Source organism: Callorhinus ursinus, unplaced genomic scaffold (assembly GCF_003265705.2).
Source record: "Callorhinus ursinus isolate GAN/ISIS: 27379988/994484 unplaced genomic scaffold, GSC_fseal_2.0 scaffold74, whole genome shotgun sequence".
NCBI lineage: Eukaryota > Metazoa > Chordata > Mammalia > Carnivora > Otariidae > Callorhinus > Callorhinus ursinus.
Genome location: NW_027397136.1, coordinates 3,097,766 through 3,118,903, shown reverse-complemented (window position 1 = coordinate 3,118,903; position 21,138 = coordinate 3,097,766). Strand labels below are relative to the sequence as shown.

The following is a 21,138-nucleotide window of genomic DNA, read 5'->3' as shown; positions in this document are numbered from 1 at the left end:
GAACCTGATCCTAGATATAAGTTAAAGAATGTTGTTGGAGGGGGCGCCTGAGTGGCTCAGTTGTTAAGTGTCTGCCTTCAGCTCAGGTCATGATCCCGGGGTTCTGGGATCCAGCCCCGCCTCGGGCTCCCTGCTCGGTGGGAAGCCTACTTCTCCCTCTCCCATTCCCCCCTGCTTGTGTTCCCTCTCTCGCTGCGTCTCTCTGGCAACTAAATAAATAAAATCTTAAAAAAAAAAAATGTTGTTGGACAACTTAAAAGTTAGCACTAATAGAATTAAATAAGGTATCTTCCAAACCACTGGGAGAAAAAAATGAAAGTAATTCCATCATATGTTAGGTTGAATTATATGATATAGCCTGTATTCAACCATGATGACTGACAAAAAGACAATTTTATTTGGTTTAACTTCATAATATGGTTAATTATATTTCTGCGTTTTTAAAAAATCCTGAAACCCCCACCCCTTTGAGTTTCTCAAGTGCAAGTGCCACACCCTTCTTATACTTTGAATTGATTGTTTTAGCACTGTCCCTTAATAACCTTGTATATAATTTCAATAAGAATTTGGTTTTGCAGAACTGACCTTAGGATAAATAACATACTTTTTTGATAGTTTCATTATGATTGATTATGAGATACCTTTGACTTACTGCTGAAACCATAATACTAACCACATCTGATTTCCTTTCATTTCTTTTTTCCCCCTTCTAGAAATAAAAGAAGGCAATGGAAAAAACTCTTAATTTTTAGTTACTCTTTGGAGAGAAGTATGGAAGTATAGGGGATTGGAACTGATATCTATGACAGAGTTTAAAGGCCGAAACTGGGGAATTGTTTATTTCTTTTTTTTTTTTTAAAGATTTTATTTATTATTTGAGAGAACGAGAATGAGAGAGAGAGAGAGAACACATGAGAGGCGGAAAGGTCAGAGGGAGAAGCAGACTCCCTGCTGAGCAGGGAGCCCGATGTGGGACTCGATCCCGGGACTCCAGGATCATGACCTGAGCCGAAGGCAGTCGCTTAACCAACTGAGCCACCCAGGCGCCCCGGGAATTGTTTATTTCTAAATGAAACTATTACATGATTCTACATAAACTGAAAGTTCATTGTTGAGATGGGTAGTAAACAAGATACTTTTGAAGCTGCAATTGTTTTCCTTGTCAGAAAAACTTTCCAGCCAACCTGAGGCCATATATAAAATACAGTTAGATCTAATTTTGTTAAATTAGGTGGATATGTTCAATAAATAAGAACTTTCCTTTACAGTATCCATAGTTTGAAAATGATTTAGCTAAAAGAAAATGTGCATGTTCTTTTTTTTTCTAATTGACAAGCAGCTTCTAAAAGTATTCTAACTCAAGGATTAGTTTTATGTATTGCAAATTATAATAGGTAAATAACGGTTGCTTTGAAAATCCATAATTATTGTTGCTGATTTGACCGGGATATTGCTGCTGATTTGACAAGGATATTATTTAGTTAGGTATACTCGAAGAATGGCCTTCTCTTTCGGATAGGAACATTAAAAAAAGATCATAAGCAAAACCAGATTTAGAAAAAGTTCAGAAATAGCATTTATTTAAAAATCAAAATATATAAAGCAGTATTATTCATGAATGTGTACATATGTTGTAAAAACTTTAAAAATATACATTAGGGTGGTAAATGCTGTATTCCAGACAGTGGCTAGGTATGGGGAGGGAGAGAAAGGAATGACATTTTATTTTATATAAAATAACCTAAAACAAATATGGCAAAACATTAAGATGTGACAGATACAGAAGGTGCATACATATATATATTCTACATTTCTCTTTGCTGAAAAAGTTCATGTAAAGTTTCAAAGTATTTAAATTCCCCATATACCCACTGATCATATTGTAACTGATTTTTTTTAAAAGATACATTAAAACCAATTCATGGGGTGAAATGACAATTGGTTTAGGTTTTAATAATAATGAGAACTAGTCTAGTTCCTAGTTAAACTTATTGAGAGGTCAGTATTGAGGTAGAATTATTTACTTGTCTTGGAAATAAGAAAGTGTGAGATTTGCAACTTATTTTTTCTCTTATTTCGGGAGTTGATAAGATGATTAGTAGATATTATTTTTCTCTTAAGTGTAAAAGAATTATATACAATATCTCATATATATTTCAAGGTAAACATCAAGTACTTACCTAATATAGGAAATAGAACATTATCTATCACTTTGAAGTTTTCAGTGTGCTTCTTACCAGTAGCATCCCCTTGCCTACCCTGTCCTGAATTTTGCATTTCATTTTCTTTCTTTTTTTTTTTTTAAAGATTTTATTTATTTATTCATGAGAGACAGAGAGAGAGGCAGAGGGAGAAGCAGGCTCCCCGCTGAGCTGGGAGCCCTACGCAGGACTCGATCCCAGGACCCCGGGATCACGACCCAAGCCGAAGGCAGACGCCCAACCATCTGAGCCAACCAGGCGCCCGCATTTCATTTTCTTAAGTGTCAAGAGCAGGGTTCCTCAAAATCAACTATAGACTTTTTTTTTTGGTGGTAAAATATACATAACATTAATTGAAAAAACTGTACTACTTTGTGAGTGTATATAATTTCAGTGGCATTAAGACATTCTCAGTGATGTGCAATCATCACTACCATCCATATCCAGAATTTTTTCATCATCCCAAACTGAAAATCTGAGCTCATTAAAAATTTACTTGCCATTCTACCTCCCTGCAACCTCTGGTAACCTCTTTTCTACTTCGTGTCCCTGTGAATTTATCTATTCTAGGTACCTCATAGAAATGGAATCATATAGTATTTGTCCTTTTGCATTTGGATTATTTCACTTATTATAATGTCCTCATGGTTCATCCATGTCATAGCATGTGTCAGAATTTCCTTTTAAGGCTGAATAATATTCTGCTGTACATATTTACCACATTTTGTTTTCCATTCATCTGTTGATGGATACTTGCATTGTTTTCACCTATTGCTGTTGTGAATGCTTTTAGGATACTGGTGTACCAGTATCAGAGTCCCTGCTTTTAATGCCCTTGGCTATATACCAAGGAATGAACCTACTGGATCATTACTTTTTTGAGGAAACGCCATATTATTTTCCACAGTGGCTATATCATTTTACATTCCTACCAGTAATGCACAAGGGTGCAAATTACTCTGCATTCTTGGTAACATTTGTTAGTTTCTAAGTTGTTTTATTCTTTTAAATAATAGTTGTTCTAATGGGTTCAAAGTGGTATATCATTGTTAGGCATGTTTTAAAGGAAAAAACAATTAGGGGATCCTTAATGTGACTTAAATTATTAAAATGTTACATGTGTAAATAGACAACAAAATACACAGTTCTTGTGTTCTATAGGTTATACACAACTATAAAGTCAAAACACACTTTTGATTTAAATGCAAATTAAAATCAGCTAATCACCTAAAATCAAATTAGTGCTTTGTAGTCTGAATCAAATTGTTGAAGTGAGTCTTCCTTTATAAATAGCTTAGTCTTATGAGAATGTCTTTTTCAGTTACAAATTATAACTGTAGCAGTTTTGTCTATTTTTTAAACATTTTTTTAAAAGATTTTATTTACTTGACAGAGAGAGATAGGGAGAGAGTGAGCCTGTGTGCACACACAGAAGCAGGGGGGAGTGGCAGACTCCCTGCTGAGCAAGGAGCCAGATATGGGGCTCAATCCCAGGACCCTGGGATCATGACCTGAGCTGAAGGCAGACGCTTACTGACTGAGCCACCCAGGTGCCTCAGCAATTTTCTTCCTTTCCTTCCCCTTCCCTTCTTTCATAGAGAGAGACGAGAGAGGGAACACAAGCAGGGGGCAGTGGGACAGGGAGAAGCAGGCTTCCCGCTGAGCAGGGAGCCCAATGCGGGGCTCGATCCCAGGACTCTGGGATCAAGACCTGAGCCGAAGGCAGTTGCTTAACCAACTGAGCCACCCATGCGCCCCAGCAATTTTATCTTTAAATAGTAAAGGAATTCAGAGTAAATAATTGGGGGAATTTGCTGACATTAGGACACGCCAGTCTTTCTGCAGCCAAAGTTAATTTTTTAGCAAAATTAACAATACATGGAATTTATAAATTGCCCCTTAGCTTATCATTTGGTTGCTAATGTAATTTGTAAAATAAACTGCCTCGTGAAATCTTTCAGTCAACTAGTTGAGTCAGAATATACACATAAATTTGTATTTGTCTAAGAGCACAGAAATCTTTTACTTATTCCTGATATGTCTGTAGTCCCAAATTAAGGAGATATACATAACATTAATTGAAAAATTAAGGAAATGCTACTTCTGATGACTTTCTCAGTAGTCTCTTTCACTACAGTGTAAAAATGGCCAAATGTGAATTATATTCAGGAATACGTATGAGATAATAAATCCCTATGAATGGAGTAGCTGCCATAAAAATAATGTTCTTAGGGATGCCTGGGTGGCTCAGTCCGTTAAATGTCTGACTCTTAGTTTCCGCTCAGGTCATGATCTCATGGGTGGTGAGATTGAGCCAGGCATTGGACTCCGGGCTCAGCAGGAGTCTGCCTGAAAGATTCTCTCCCTCTGACCCTCCCCGTGTGCATGTTTATGCTCTGTTTCTCCAATAACTAAGTCTTTTTAAAAATGTTCTTTATGTAAGTATTTTGATAGTTTTAAAAGCTTACATACAGTATGTTAAATTCTCAAAATAATTCTTTTTTTTTTAAGATTTTATTTATTTATTTGACAGAGCGAGCGAGAGAGGGAACACAAGCAGGGGGCGTGGGAGAGGGAGAAGCAGACTCCCTGCGGAGCAGGGAGCCCGATGCGGGGCTCGATCCCAGGACTCTGGGATCATGACCTGAGCTGAAGGCAGACACTTAACGACTGAGCCACCCAGGCGCCCCTCTCAAAATAATTCTTAAGAAAGATGATGTTTCCATTTTACAGGCAAGAAAACTAAGACTCATGTCAGTTACTTCAGCTATAGGAGTGCAAAAGAAGAGATAAACATGGCATATGAAAATATAGGAGTCCCTCCTATCTGGTGGGTTATTTTGGAAAGTGTTGGGGGAAAAAAGGTGAATCTGAGTGGCTTTTGAATTTGGATTTAATGTAATAGAGTACTTTTCAAATATACTGGTCATAAGAAGTACTTCCCCTGGTGATTGCTTCACTGGGGCTAGGGTAATGCTCCTGGAATCCTTAGTTGACAGTTGCCCCAGAAAATTCTTATAATTAGGCATAGTTGGCTAATTTTACACTCACTCTTTCTGAGCAAGGGACTTGGCATGATAAAAATAGTGTTTTGCAGGACATCGGCCTTCAAAAGGATAGATTGATGTAGGAAAAGTGTAATAGTTGTTTTGATATGAGATAGTTGTATGTTTTACTAGTATGTATCAGTGGAAATGAGATATGGAGAATGATGGAATTATGGAATTATAAGGATTGAAAAAGTTCCAGTCTTATTGCCTAGGAAAACAAAGAGAAACTGGGAAACTGAAATTGTTAATAAGCTAATTTGTGAAAGAAACTTTGTAGGGTTGGAGATATATTGAGTCTTGGGTCATAAAATGTTCATTAGACCTTTGTAAATGCTAATTCGAATTCCAGAATTAGTAAAGCGTTACATTAAAATAGACCCTACCAAACATGAACATAAAACTTCATTAAGGCAGGTGCGCTTATGCAAATGGGGCTTTTTGTTTTTGTTTTCTTTACTCTTCTAGTCTTACTTCTTTCTGCATTTCTGGGTCTCCCTGTAAAGTGGAAATATTTATTCCCTGCCCCCCAAAGTGGATTTGAAAAGAAGGGAGAGGTTAAGATTGAGCTGATAGGGAGAGGATCCTAGAAGAAAAAGTGATATAGAAGTATTTAAATTTAGTATGAATGGGTATATTATACTCAGGAGCCCTCTCCATGTGTATGTGTGGGGGGTGTGTGTGTGTGTGTGTCCTTTAAAAGATTTTTTAAAATTGTGCTTTGGTCTTATTTCCTTAGGTCATGCCTTTTGAAAAGCTAACGCATTGTGTTCTTATGTACTGGACTTAATTTTATTGATTTCTTTTCTGGACAAATGAGACAAGTTTTGGATATCAAGCTCAGTAAATTCTTTGAGATTCTTGCTTTGCAGTGTGCACCTATAGCATTTGCTTTCCTGTGGTGGTGGATTCTTAACAGGAAGATCCACTAAGTTTCAGTGCTAAGAACTCCATTTGAGTTTCAGTTACGTTTTGTTGGTCTCCGCTTTGGAAACCCTCCATTCCCCATTCAGAAAACTGGGAACTTTGTCATACCCACTGCAGGGTATCATTTATCTCTGAAGTGTAAAATTTCCTTCCTATAGTGAGCAAGAATTTTTTTAATCTTTCAGTCCACATTCAACTTCCCTTCTTGTCCTCTTCTCAGTCCTTTTGCTTTCTTTAGAAAGTTTTAGTCTAAGGTCCTACCTGTAACAATTGGAGTTTAGCGCTCTCCATTAATTGCCTTCACATTCACATTAACCTATTTCAATAAAAACTTTTGAATTTATGTGGATGGTTTAGTAGTGTTCTGAGTTTTGCTATTACAATGGATATTTTAAGTGATTTAGTGAAAATAGTCTGCTATTTTTTAATAGGACTGTTTACTTTTTTGTGTGGTTCATCTAAGTATCCTCTATATTTGTAGCATTAACATAAAGCTTTCTATCTGTGCCAGGTTCTAGATATGTTTGAATTATTTGGCTTTTGTGCCCCCTACCCCCACAAGGAGATAGGCAGGGAGAATCTCTTAGGCTCCAAATTTACATATTTGTGGCCCAGATTTGGGGATGGATTGGAGGATGCTTAATGATAGAACTCTGTAAGTTAGTCTGGTTTGAGAAAACACTCTTGACTTTTTTGTGTAAGTAGATCATTTTTTCTTGCTGTTTTGAAACAAATTACCTTTTTGTAAATAAAATACAAATAAAGATGAACCAGATTGGGAAGAAGGGATTGATTGGGAGTTAGAACAACCAGGGTTTTTTTGTTTGGTTGTTGGTTGATTGGTTTGGTTTGGTTTTTACTGTTATTTCGATGACCTTTTTTTGTCTCTGAAACTGGTACTCACTCTTTCAGAATAAAAGACTCCATGGAGAAGCAGGTGATACAATGTCATTTTTAAAATATCCTTCTATTCTCCCCCACCCCCATAATTATATCTGTTGACCTATTGAGTAAAATTAAGCTAATGTAGACTCTTCTCTATGGGATAGATCCAGTTCCTCTCTATAAAGAAATTTGTAGTAGAAATTTACTCTGTAGATTTGGCCACTTAAAATCCAGGTTTAATTTTCATATTGTATTTCAAAACACCTTAATAGCCCTGTTAATAATTTTTTTGTTGTTAACATTTAAGAGTTTTTGCATGAGAATCATTATTTTGCTTCTATCATTTATTTTCCCATCTTTCCCCAGGCCTCCAATCTCTTTTCTGAAATTTTCAAGACAAAGAATACAAGTTACCTAGTTTTGTTTTTTTTTTTAAGATTTTATTTATTTATAGAGAGAGAGCGAGAGAGGGAACACAAGCAGGGGAGTGGGAGAGGGAGAAGCAGGCTTCCCCAGGAGCAGGGAGCCCGATGCGGGGCTCGATCCAAGGACCCTGGGATCATGACCTGAGCCACCCAGGAGCCCCACCTATAAAGTTTAAAAAGCTAGGTATTTAGTAGATAGAAGTATTTAGAAGTACAGAATACTTCTGTCATCTTGAAATTGTTATTAGACCACATAGCCCTAGGAGAGATAGATAACACCAGACTTAAATAGTTACTTATGTGATTCCTTTCTTTCAAAATAGCAAATAATTCTTTTAAAAAAATTACTTCTTTACTAACTGGTAACTGAAACCCATGCTGCGCTGGAAAGCAGTATTTCAAACTGCTTTCCCCCTGAAGACAAGTTTTTATTTCTATATCCCAACACCCACAATTAAGCGTCACTTTAAAAGATGTAATAGATGCCCAGGTCTTTGCTAAGTCAGAGTGGTGCAAAAAGTGATAAGGAGGGAGGACTCCAATATTGACCTAAAATATTTTAATCACAGAATTCCAGGCACTTCTCTCCACCCATATTTTGATATGTAAACTTATCATCTGAGGTCTTAATTTAGCAGTAAAACTTTGAATATTGCTAAAAATAAAATGCTGTAGAAGCTTAAATGCTAATAAGACTTGAAAGCCAGATATTTTGGGGGTACAGATGTTAGCCAGTGAAATTAATTAATGAAAACCAATCTCACTGTTTCGTTGCACAGTTGGGAAGGTTTGCTTCTGGGGCTAACAAAATAAACATTAGTTAGGGATAGGATTGCTACTTTAGGAAATAGTGAAATTTGGGGAAAAAGAGAAAATGCCTCTAGAGGATGTTTAAAATAACTTCTTAAAAGCAAGCAAATGAAGATGTGCGAATTGCTATGAGGCCATCATAACCAAATAGTAACATTGTGATTTTCACCCAAGAAGAAATTGCATCAGCAAATAATCTACTGAGCACTGTTATTTGGATGGTACTGAGATGAACAATTGTTTTAGTTGTTGCCCAGCTCCCCACCTCCACCCCTCAGCAGCCTGGAACTGTGTATATTATGGGAGGCCATGTGACAGTGATCCTTGGTTTTGTTCATTTAGCCTGTCAAAACAATTTTATGTAGGTGGAAAGAAATGAATGAAATGAATAGAGTGGGTTAGCTGCATCAGCTCTAGTTTACACTGAAGTAAAAGAATGATAGTGTATCAAGCCCCCAGGAATATCCAGCTTGATAATGTTGGGGAGAAGGTACTAAAAAGCAACAGTGGCTAATCTGTTCAAAATCTCATTTGATTATTTTAAAATTTTATCGTCTTCCTGATAATTTGATTGACAGTTGGTTAAAATTTAAATAATATATATTCCTCTTACTCTGTCTTCAGTTGTAATTTAGTAAAGTGGTTAGTCCTTTTCAGTGATCCCTAGTTAATAGAAATATCAACATGGCTTTTCTGAGAACATTGTTTTAGAAGCTTCACAAAATGTTAAAATGTTTGTTGTAGTATAAGTAAATGGAACATGAGCTTTGAATCAAATCCTCATTTAATTCTTGGTTCTTTTCCTGTGAACTGAAGGGATATATTAAATTTTTTTTCTGAGTTTGCTTATCTGTTAAAGTAGAGTCATACTATCTAATATCTCACAGGTTTTTCCTGAGGATTAATGAGAACAGAATTAAACAACCAGCTACTAAGTAGCAAACACTTAGCAAATATTTTTGAAACCCCACCTGTTCTTACAGGTCTTTGTGCTTTTTGGTTTTGATCTGTTTTACTGTTGTCTTAAAAAATTTGGGGGATGCTAAAATGTCATTCTGAGGTATTTTATGAAATGCTCTTAGATAAAAAATAGGAGACTTAGTTATAGGTAGAGCAAGTTAACAAATTATTCGAAAAAGCACCAAGTTACTTGTTTGGATTTTTTTCCCCCACTTGGTTGATAATCTGTACTCATGTAATTACATATTTCTAATTTTAAAGATCGTAATCATCAGTAATTTTCAAGAAGGATAAAAATCTGCACAATAAATATTTAAAATAGCCTCTATTACAGTATAGATGTCTTATAGGCAAAATTAGATAAAAGTTAATATTTTGATAGAATTTTAAGACTGCCATTTATTGTGTTTACAAGGAAACAGGTTGTAGTTTTTTGGTGAGGAAGAAGTCCCTGTTTGAGCCTTTTTCCCCTTCTTTTTTTGTGCTTTGCTATAAATAATAGTTGGCAGCTTTTTTACAATGAGCTTTTACAAATTATTTTTAAAAATCAAAATGGCTGTGACTTTTACAAGTTGTTCATTGTATTAGACTTACAGAGACTCAGCGGCCCAATTTTAATTCTCACCTTTTTTTTTAAGTCATAGAAATTTCTTTTATTCCTGGGGAAATGCTAACTGCACATTAAGAATATACACATACTTTTTTTTTTTTTCTTGGAAAGCACTTTCATGGATTCATTCAGTACCTGGCTGTTGAATAAGTCATTATGCTAGGTTGTCAGATATTAAAGATAAAACACTGAGAAAGCATTTTGTCACTGCTTTTAGAATAAGTCTCAGTGTAATATGACTTGTGATTAAGTGCTATAAAAGAGGCATATACATAGTTTATAAAAAGGGGTGTGTGTGTAGGGGGTATGATGACCTAGAGTAAAGGACAGTTAGGGGAGGTGTCTCTGAGGAAATGATTTGAATTGATCTTTGAAGGATGACTGGGCATTAACTAGGCAAAAAAGGTTGATAGAAGGGTGTCCTAGATATAGAGGAAACAGAATGTATGAAAGACCTGTATGGGAAGAAGCATAACATGCTTAAGAATGGAAAAGGTTAGAGTGATAAATTAGGCTTGAAGAGTGGGCAAGGACCATATTATGTGGGACCTCATAGGTCACAGTGATTTTCCCCTTTGTCCTAAAGGCTGTAGAAAGTTATTAAACAGTATCATGACATACAGTATTTCTTTGAATCTAAAACTCCAGTAGTGTGACACATTCTAATTTCAGATATAAGAAAAATGTGAAAAATGGTATTTCTAAAAATTATGTAGACATTCTTTAGAATTAATTAAATTGGCACTTAAAACATTCTGGCTATATATGGACAAAATGGAAAACAGATTACATAAGGGTAAGATTAGATTTGGGAAACGACTTAGTAGGTTTCAGAAGAGATCATGATGGCTTGAAATAAGGTGACACTAGAGAAAGATATAAGTAAATTACTTAGAGTTTCAGCAGAAAATTTACCAAGCCGTGTGTACTTTTTTTTTTTTTAAGATTTTATTTATTTGTCAGAGAGAGAGGGAGAGAGAACACAAGCAGGGGGAGTGGCAGGCAGAGGGAGAAGCAGGCTCCCCACTGAGTAAGGATCCTGGTATAGGACTTGATTCCAGGACCCTGGGATCATGACCTGAGCCAAAGGCAGATGCTTAACCGACTGAGCCACCCAGGCATCCCAAGCTTTGTGTACTTTAAAACATTATTGAAAACTCTGAATTGTAGGTTTTTTTTTAAGATTTTATTTATTTATTTGACAGAGAGAGACACAGCAAGAGAAGGAACACAGCAGGGGGAGTGGAAGAGGGAGAAGCAGCCTTCCTGCTGAGCAGGGAGCCTGACGCAGGGCTCGATCCCAGGACCCTGGGATCATGACCTGAGTCGAAGGCAGACACTTAACTGACTGAGCCACTCAGGCGCCTCAGTCTTTAGATTTTAAATACAATTAAATTTTAAGTAACAACATAGAATGATTTGTGTTAGTGTCATATTTCATATCTAGTAACAATTTCTGTTTAAAATTATCAAGTTGAGAGAAAACACTTCACAATTGAAGGTTCAGATGTAAAGGTTTTTTTCTTTTAAACTGTCTATAAAGATTTTGTGAAAGCCCTATACAGAGAATTATTCAGACTTAAAATTAACTTCCTATTTGTACAACAGTGATTATATTTATATAATTTATATTTAAGCTATTACTCTTGAACAGTATTCTCCCTTATCCTTATTCCAGGTTTCAGCTACAGTGGTCTACTGTAAGTGATATATTTCCCAGCAGTTCTAAACTATGGGTGAATAAAATTTAAATAAAATAAGTTCAAGTTTCAAAGCTCACTGTTATTAAAGTTTGAATCTCCTCAACTCTGTTCTATATCCTACATTTCCAAGTTTACCTTTAGCACTTTTTACAGATTCTTGTGGTCTTAAGCATTACAAGTATTATGTGACCAGAACTGTGGGTATTTCATGCCCATGATCTCATTTAATCCTTAGAGTATCCTGCTGATATGGGTTCTTCTTTTCTTATATGGTTAACTCTAGCTCGTACACAATCATGTACGCAGAATTGGGTCTTTTGTGATATGCTCTCAGAGTACCGAGTTTTTTCCTCTTCATCATACTTAATAAAATTCATGCCTCTGCCTCTTACACTGTAAAGTCTAGGATAGCAGGAACTTTGTCTCTGATGTTCATTATATCCTGTTGTCTGAGACAGGGTACCCAAATATTTATTAAAATTAAGCAAACATTTATGAAGATGTACAATAATGGCTAAAAACTAAAATGGATATTGCATGGCACAGAAGATAAGAACACTCATCAAGGGGGCTCCTGGGTGGTGCAGTTGAGCGACTCGGTTTCAGCTCTGGTGATGATCTGATGGTTGTGAGATCGAGCCCCCAGGGGGCTCCTGCGCTCAGCACGGAGTCTGCTTGGAGTTTCTCTCCCCCTGTCCCCCCCAGTACCCTGCTTGCTCTCTTTAAATAAATCTTAAAAAAAAAAATACTTATCAAGAAAATCAAGAAAGGCAGACTATACATTAAAATATAAAAAATAAACGTCAGTTAATTTTAGGTAGAACATAAATCATTTGCCTCATGTGATTACTGTCTTCTAATTGTTTTGAGCTGGATTAGCTTCACAATTTCTTTAAAATTTTTCTTAATTCAACTATAGTAAGGTTTAGTAATGTATAAGGGAGTCAACAAGTGATCTAGATTTTTCTTCTGTTTTCTATATAAATTTTCCTTAAATGAGGAACATTTAGGAATGAATGTATGGTAAATAAGATTTTTTTTAAAAGTATATTGGGAGGGGCGCCTGGGCAGTGCAGCTGGTTAAGCTTCTGACTCTTGGTTTCTCCTCAGATTGTGATCTCAAGGTCCTGACTCTTGTCAGGCTCCACGCTCAGGGTGGAGTCTGTTTAAGACTCTCTCTCCCTCCCCCCTAGAATAAATAAATAAATCTTTAAAAAAAAATGTATTGGGAAACCCTATCGTAGGTCAGTAAATGGAAAACCAAACAAGCTGAAAACTCTTCCCACTGTAAAACACCAGATACTTTGTGGAAAATTTTTATTAAAAGAACAATAAAAACCTACCCTTTTAAGCATAACTAAGCTTGTGGGAATTTAAGGATAATCTCCAAGGTCTAAAAACTAAGAAAAAACAAAAAACCAGAGTGGGAGAAGTGTGAACTGACATGAGGACTTTTCTGGGACAGTTGCCAATCTTGTTAATAACTAAGAGGCATGGTTTTACCATCTGTCTAATGATAGATGAAGTCTTAAGCCCAAGCAGTTACTGGAATTGAGATGCAATGAAGTTGTTCCTTGAAGAGAGCTACACCTTTAATGAAAATACAGACTAGAGAAAAATTCCCTTTTTTTTTTTTTTTAAGATTTTATTTATTTATTTGAGAGAGAGAGAGAGAGGGCACAAACAGGGGGAGAGGCAGAGGCAGAGGCTGAGGCTGAGGCTAAGGCTAAGGCTGAGGCTGAGGCTGAGGGAGATGCGGCTCAATCCCAGAACCTGGAGATCATGACCTGAGCTGAAGGCAAACGCTCAACCATGTGAGCCACTCAGGTGCCCCAAATTCCCTTTCTAAGACAGGAAAAGACAAGCTTCTTCAGGTCAGGTGAAAGAAAAGTTAACCCTTGAAATTTATAAACAAGGACCTGTATTCACACAGGTGATTTTGATTTTGAACTGATTGCATGGAATTTGAACTGACTGCATGGAGTTAATGGCCAAGGCTAGTAATACCCCTAGGGCACTAGACCTAAACAAACTCCAAACCGTCTACAGGGATACACCTGTAACTGAGGATATTCCAACAGACAAATCACAGTTTAAGATAATCGTTTTATTCAGTATTGTAAATCACATGAAGAAACAAACCACCACAAGTGAATCAAAACAGTAGGTAAAATTAAAGCCCCAGTAACTCAGATAAAAGATTGAATTGAGCCTTTAAGGTAAGTTATTTTAAAAAAGTTAAAGGACTAAAAACATCACGTTAGTGTTGGAGGGGGGTAGTGAATGACTGATTTAATAAAGACCTGAAAAGAGATTCAAGAAATGAAAATGCGTTGCGATTAAAAACTAAATGACAAGTGCTACTTTCCTCAGTTATCTGCCTTTAGATATTTTGACTTTATCTTTGCACGGTCTGTTCTCTCCAGAACAGGAACATTTTAGGAGGATAATCCAGGACAAAAAAGCTCTGCTGCCATAGATCTGAGTGTCAGTGGACAGGGTATATGACTTGTGGATGACTGTAGCCCCTAGTTGAGAGTGGGAATAGAAGTGATTAAGGGCTGTGAAAGGGGGGCTTTTATGGAACTTTGAGAGAAGCCAAGCTTGCAGTGATAATTTGGAGATGGAGCAGGACTCCGGAATAGAGGAAATTCCAAGGAAGGTGCTGGGAAAACTTATATGTTCATGAAGCAGGGAATGGGGGGAGGCTGGAGGGGTTCTTTGCAAATTGAGCTGATAGTTATCATGTCTCATTCAAAACCCATGTGTTAGGGTTGCCACTGAATGGGGAGGGACATATCCTTTCTCCAGGCATTGGGCCTGGTGAAATGGCAGCAGAATTCCTTCCCCACTGAAGCGGTTAGGTGCCGAGCCTTTTTGTTCTTTTTTCCCTCCTTGCTTTGTTTATGATATTAGTGAGGAGAGTAGGGGCTGGAGTGGTGACTTTGAGTTCCTTTTATCAAACGCTTTGGTGGGTACTTTTGGTGACAGACTGACAATTTTATTTTCTTTGTGGATGTCCAAATATTTGCCCCTCTTACCTATATACCTAGCCCTCCAAGACTTGTATGTTCAGTTGGAAGTGTTCATCTGGTTTGTGTTCATTCATCTCTTACTTCTGGAGCAGGGAGGGAGACCTGGCCACATGTCTTTTGCATCCCTTCCTCCTTTGGACTATTTGTTTGTTTGTTTGACAGAGAGAGAGAGACACAGCAAGAGAGGGAACACAAGCAGGGGGAGTGGGAGAGGGAGAAGCAGGCTTCCCGCGGAGCAGGGAGCCCGATGGAGGGCTGGATCCCATGACCCTGGGATCATGACCTGAGCCGAAGGCAGACGCTTAACAGCTGAGCCACTCAGGTGCCCCATCTTTTGGATGTTAAAGTTTGATTAATTAAAAAAAAATTTAAAAGAGGTAATAAGCAGTTCAGATATAATGACTCAAGAGAGACTTAGTGAACAAGAAGGTAGATCTGAGAACATTGCCCAGAAGGTATAAGAAATGGAAAATGAGAGAGAAGTTAAGATAGGAAGGATAGAGTAAGGTTGTGTATGTGCACACACACACATACACACATAACACATAAATCTTATAAAGAAGAGAAAGGGAAATAGGAAGAGGCAATTTTCAAAGAGATAATAATTGAGAATTCTCTGACTTGAAGACAAATACTTGAAACTTTTGGCTTAGAAACACAGCCCCATTATATATACATAAAACTAGGTGCATGGTACTGAAAGTGCAGAACACAATTAAAAAAAAAGGTCTTTGGAACAACTAGAGAGAAAATACAGATAAATTTACAAAGGAGAACATTTATACTGACAGCTGCAGTGGACACCAGAACACCACAAAACAGTATCTTGAAAATGCTGGAAGAAAAATAAGCCAGCCTGGAATTCTACGTCCATCTAAACTATCATTCAAGAGTGATGATGAAGTAAATATTTCAAACAACCTAGGATTATACCACTAAAAGAATGTTTACTGAAAGAATTTTGAAAAATATATTTCACAGAAGAAAAATGAACCCAGATAAAGAGAATAAGGAGCAAAATGGAAAGGTGAACAAAAAGATACGTGGGTATATATAAGTAAGCATATACTGTTAAATAACAATTATAATGTTATCTTAAGGAGCAGTAGGATAAGAGGGAGCTAAAGTATTAGGGAAATAATGTATAAGATGGGGAGGGATGATGAGAATACTGTTTTTTAGTGGTATGTAAATTTACAATAAATCTTTTAAAAATTAATATATGCAGTTTAGGAAAAAGTTGTTGAACAGATTATACAGTCTCCATATCATTACAAATTATATGCCTTTAATTAAAATTCTTGATAATATTCTGATAGTTTTAGTTGGCTTGTGCTGTATTTCTACGTTACAAAAATAAAAGTCTTATTGGAAAAACAAATAACCAAGATAATTTAGAAAATGAGGAAGGTGTTATAGGAAGTGGTTCTACCAAGAATGAATTATTCTAAAACGATAACAATTAAGAAAGTGTGGTATTAGTGCAGAATAGACAGACCATTGGAATAGAATATAGAACCCAGAAATAGATTTACACTTATATGGGAAGGGTAGATTGTTCATCAAATGGTATTAGGTTATTAGTTGATATAGAAAAAAACAGCCAATCCTTCTTTTATCCAACCAAATAAATTCCTCAATGGATAAATTCCCAAGTATGGCAAACAAAACGTTTATATTTTAAAAAGGAAAAGAAAAGGTATGGCCTCAGTGTCTGGAAGAATTACTGAATAGATAAAGCCCACCTACCATAAAGTAAAAGATTAATTGAACTACAGTGAAATAAAAATATCAAAATCAAAAGACATCATAAGCAAGGTGGTGAAGACACAAACCACAAATTGAGAAAACATTTGTAACATAAAATTAATAAAGGATTTGTATCCAGAATATATTGAGAACTTCTACAAAAAAGGAAAACAAATGATAAGATTAGGCATCTCACTGAAGAAGAATCTCAAGTAGCCTGCAAAGAAAACAAAAACTTTTTTTCATTCTTGCCTCTAAAAATGTAAATTAAACAACAGGATATGAGTTTACACCCATCATATTGATAAAAAGTTAGTGTCTGATAATACCAATTACTGGTGACCCTGTGTAGCAGTGGAAACCTTCATACAATGCTAGTAAGAGAGTACATTGGTATAGTCCCCTTGAAAAGCAAGTTTGTTGATAGCTATGAAAATTGAATGTGTGGGGCGCCTGGGTGGCTCAGTTGGTCAAGCGTCTGCCTTCAGCTCAGGTCATGATCTCAGGGTCCTGGGATTGAGCCCCGCATTGGGCTCCCTGCTCAACGGGGAGCCTGCTTCTCCCTCTCCCATTCCTCCTGCTTGTGCTCTCTCTCTGTCAAATAAATAAAATCTTAAGAAAAATTGAAGGTGCCTTTTTCTTATGATTCAGTAATTCTCAACATGATCCTAATAGATGTTCTTAGTATTTTTTTGTGCCTCATATCTCTTTTGAAGGCTACAGTAGTGTTTTAAGTCTATACAGTAAAATACATAGGATTATAATGGAAACTAAATATACTAAAATAGTTACAAAAATTTTAAAATTTATGATATAGTATGCATTGTTAGTGTATATAATCAGATCAACTGAAAGATCTAATAACTGTCAATTTCAAAGTAATGATTAATGTAAATGATATTTTGAGACAATCTATAACCACTGTTACGTGATATCAAAATATCTAGGGCTGTTGGTGACAAAAATCACAAGGGTTACTGAATACTCTCAGGTATATATATTCATAATTGATGTATGGGCTTATTTCTAGATTTCCAATGCTATTCCTTTGATCTAAATATCTATCCTCGTGCCAGTACCACAGTGTTTTGATTACTGTAGCTTTGTAACAAGAACCTGTGTCCTAGAGACACATTTAAATGTATATCCAAGGAGATTAATAGTGTAACACCACTGCAGTATTGTAGTAGCAAAAAATGGGGAATAGCCTAAAGATTAATCAATAGGAGATGATATAAATTGTGATATATTTAGGTAACAGGTAACTGTGTAACAGTGACTATGAATAAAACCAAGTTACAATAATATGGTAGATACCTTACAGTGTCTCCTTATATATTATCACAGGCGATCTCAAACAATATCGAGTGAAAAAAACAAGCTTTCTGAGTGAAAAAAAACAAGCTTTCAAAGAAAACATACTCTATAACATCATTTTATGAAATTTTAACATTTTAACCAAAGTGTAAAAACCTATATGGCAGTGGTATGTCCAAATTCAGTCTAGTAGTTACTCAAGGATAAGGAGTAGTGATGGGAAGGACAATCTTGTTACATTAGGGGGCTTTTAATTATGTCTATAATGTTTATTTAACTGTGTGATGGACACATTGTATGACTGGAATCTTTTGTTAAAATATGTATTGCATGATTTGACAGAATATTAATAAGACAGAGACAGTTTCAGTTTTAATATACAGAATAATTTGGAGCTTGTGTATATGGGACCTTGTCAAGGGAAGATGAGCAAATTAAGTGCTTTCCCCCAGTTCATCTCAGAGAAGTGAATTAACCTAAGAATTGGCAGGCGCTTTAAACGTGATGAAAGCATACCTAGAGGATTATTTAATATATTCATAAAGAAAATTCTAATCAAAGACAGAACTAGAATTTGTATTTAGATCTTTTTGCCTCCAAAATCTCATACTTGTTCCATATTGTTAAATTGCGTATATTGCATAGCAATAAATGACATATTTTAGAAGTGGTAAGTTAACTGTACCCACAAAATGATACTGTATCTGAGGCACATGTTAACATAAAGACATTGAAATAATCTCAAGCACGACATTATAATCCAGTTATCTTAAATATACTTTAGCCTGTTCTCACACTCATGAAAGGCTGAAGAAATTAGTAACTTTAATGTTACAGCATTCCTGGTTTATTGATCATTATAATTTAGTATATGTTTGGCATTTGAATTTATTTTTGTGGGTTTTTCTATTTGAACTATTTTATTTAAATATAATTAGCAGATAGTGCTATATTAGTTTCAGGTGTGCAGTATGATCTTAACAGCATTTAAATTTGTGTGACTTGGTGTTCTGTTATTTTAAACCACATTCTGTTTTGATTCTTGATTTTAGGATCGAAAATTAACAAAGTCTGAGAGGCAGAGATTTAAAGAAGAGGCTGAAATGTTAAAGGGCCTTCAGCATCCCAATATTGTTCGATTCTATGATTCCTGGGAGTCCACAGTAAAAGGAAAGAAGTGCATTGTTTTGGTGACTGAACTTATGACATCTGGAACACTTAAAACGTAAGTCTGTCAATGTTATAAAAGTTGACCAAGAAGTATGAAAGAACTTGAATTGTCTCATGTCGTATTTTATCAGTCCTGCTTTTGTTGCCCAGCATACCAAGGAGGGAACAATCCCTCCAATTCTTGGTAGCACATTTTCCTGCCCACTAAGTCCTCTGGTTTATAAAATGATTTGATAATTATTTAATGGTAATATTAAAATAAGTTATTACAGAATAAACCTAGTTCTTTTAAATCATGTTGCTTTGCAGTTCTAAAATTGAGTGGCTGAGGGATCACGAAATCATATGACAATGTAGCCCTCTAGTGGTTAAAATGAGGTTGAAGCTTATTGAGAGGCTTTCTCCATTTACTTTATCGCCGTGTATTGGACAGTTTTTGCCACATCTATGCAACTGTTATGTCACATTGAAATTGTACTGTGACAGTTATTACTACATAAATCCGTTTGCCATAGTATCAGAAATTAAAGCCGAAATAGCTAGACTCGTCGTTTCTTTCAGGAGAACAGGTCAAATGCAGAAATTTCTTGTTCTCCATTTGAACAATTCCCAAAACAAGGAATTCCCTTTCCCTAAAAGAGTTTTAAAGTAAGAATAGGAGTTTGCTTTTGAAATCCCAGGTCTCTCAGATTACCTATACTCAGAGAGGAAACTACAGTTGACCCTTGAACAACATGGGGGTTAGGGGCAATTGACCCTCCATCTAGTTGAAAATCCAAGTATAACTTTTGAATTCCTCAGACTTAATTACTTATTAGCCTACTGTTGACTGGAAGCCTTACTGATAACATAAATGGTTGATTAACATGTATTTGTATATTATATGTATTATATACTGTATTCTTATAATAAAGTAAGCTAGAGAAAATAAAATTATGAGAAAATACATTTACAGTACTATACTGTAAAAAGTCTGCATGTAAGTAAACCCAGACAGTTCAAACCTGTGTTGTTCAAGGGTCAAATGTATAAATTATATGGTTTAAATTTTCTGTTGTGGAGGAATTGGACTTTTAAAAATTGTTTCATTAGTATGTATTCATTCCTTACTACTTTCTTTAATTAATACTACTGAGCTGATTCATCCCAAATCTTTGAAACAGTTTTGTATCTCCTGGATATAATGACTTACATGTGCTCTTGGATGCTCAAGATGAACACATTGGAAAGCCAACGGATTATTTCCCTCCTGCAAATTCTAGTTTCCCCACCTAGCTTCTCCAATATTTATGGCAACACCTTTATCCTAGTCATCCAAGCTGATTGCTATATGTCTGTTTCTTCCATTAGATTGTGATCTCTAGCACTATGCCCGAAATTTAGTATTTGAATAAATTAAGGAAAATTGTGCAGTAGTAGTTGTGTGTATATCTGTACCTTGAGATTCTTTTCACCAGTTTGGATACTTTAGTGGGCTGTCAATAATCTGTCAGGTATACCCTACAAGAGTACCCTATGACAGTTTATTCATTTTAAAAAGTTTATTGAGGGACTTTTGGTAACATAGTAGGCTAAGCCTCTGTGGAATTGTCCCTTAGTTGGTGGAGCACACAACTCTTGATCCTCAGGATCATGAGTTCTAGCCCCATGTTGGGTGTAGGGATTACTTTAAAAAAAAAGTTCAGGTGTAATTAGAAAAGATCCAAAGAATTTTTAGAAATAAGAATAAATACTTTAAAACTTCATTGATTAGGTTAAACAGCAAACTAGATTGAACTGAAAAGAATAAATATGAAGATCAGAAAGCAAAAAGAACACAAGACATGGAGTGAGAAGACATTAGATTTAATTATCATTCTAGGAGGAAAGAATCAAGAGAATGATGAAAGACTTGATGTGTATATAGTTCTAAGCAAATAGATTTATTTAAAAAAAAGATTTTTAAAATTTATTTGACAGAGAGCACAAGCGGGGGGAGTGGCAGGCAGAGAGAGAAGCAGGCTCCCTGCTCAGCAGGGAGCCCGATGCCCTGGATCCCAGGACCCCAGGATCATGACCTGAGCTGAAAGCAGATGCTTAACCGACTGAGTCACCCAGGCACGCACCCCCCCCCCAGCAAATAGATTTAAAACAAATCCATATTCTTGTATAGTTAAATATGACTTTTATACAGCCATTAAAGCAAGTCCGATAAGCTGCTTCTTGTTAATACTTTGTTATCAGTTCAAATGAGTAGCAGGACATTAAGTTGGTTTTCTTCACAGTACTTGATAAAGTTGACTGTAACAAACGAAGAACC

The 21,138-nt window shown here is 35.9% G+C and overlaps 1 protein-coding gene across 4 annotated transcripts in view; it reads left to right on the top strand.

Moving 5' to 3' along the window:
* The window catches only part of WNK1 (WNK lysine deficient protein kinase 1), a 150,703-nt gene that overhangs the window by 42,557 nt on the left and 87,008 nt on the right, over positions 1 to 21,138 (top strand). For all 4 annotated transcript variants that reach the window (XM_025851934.2, XM_025851925.2, XM_025851933.2 and 1 more), the window contains exon 2: positions 18,722 to 18,894. In XM_025851934.2, the coding sequence (XP_025707719.1) occupies positions 18,722 to 18,894 (173 nt within the window). The remainder of the gene's footprint in view (positions 1 to 18,721; positions 18,895 to 21,138) is intronic.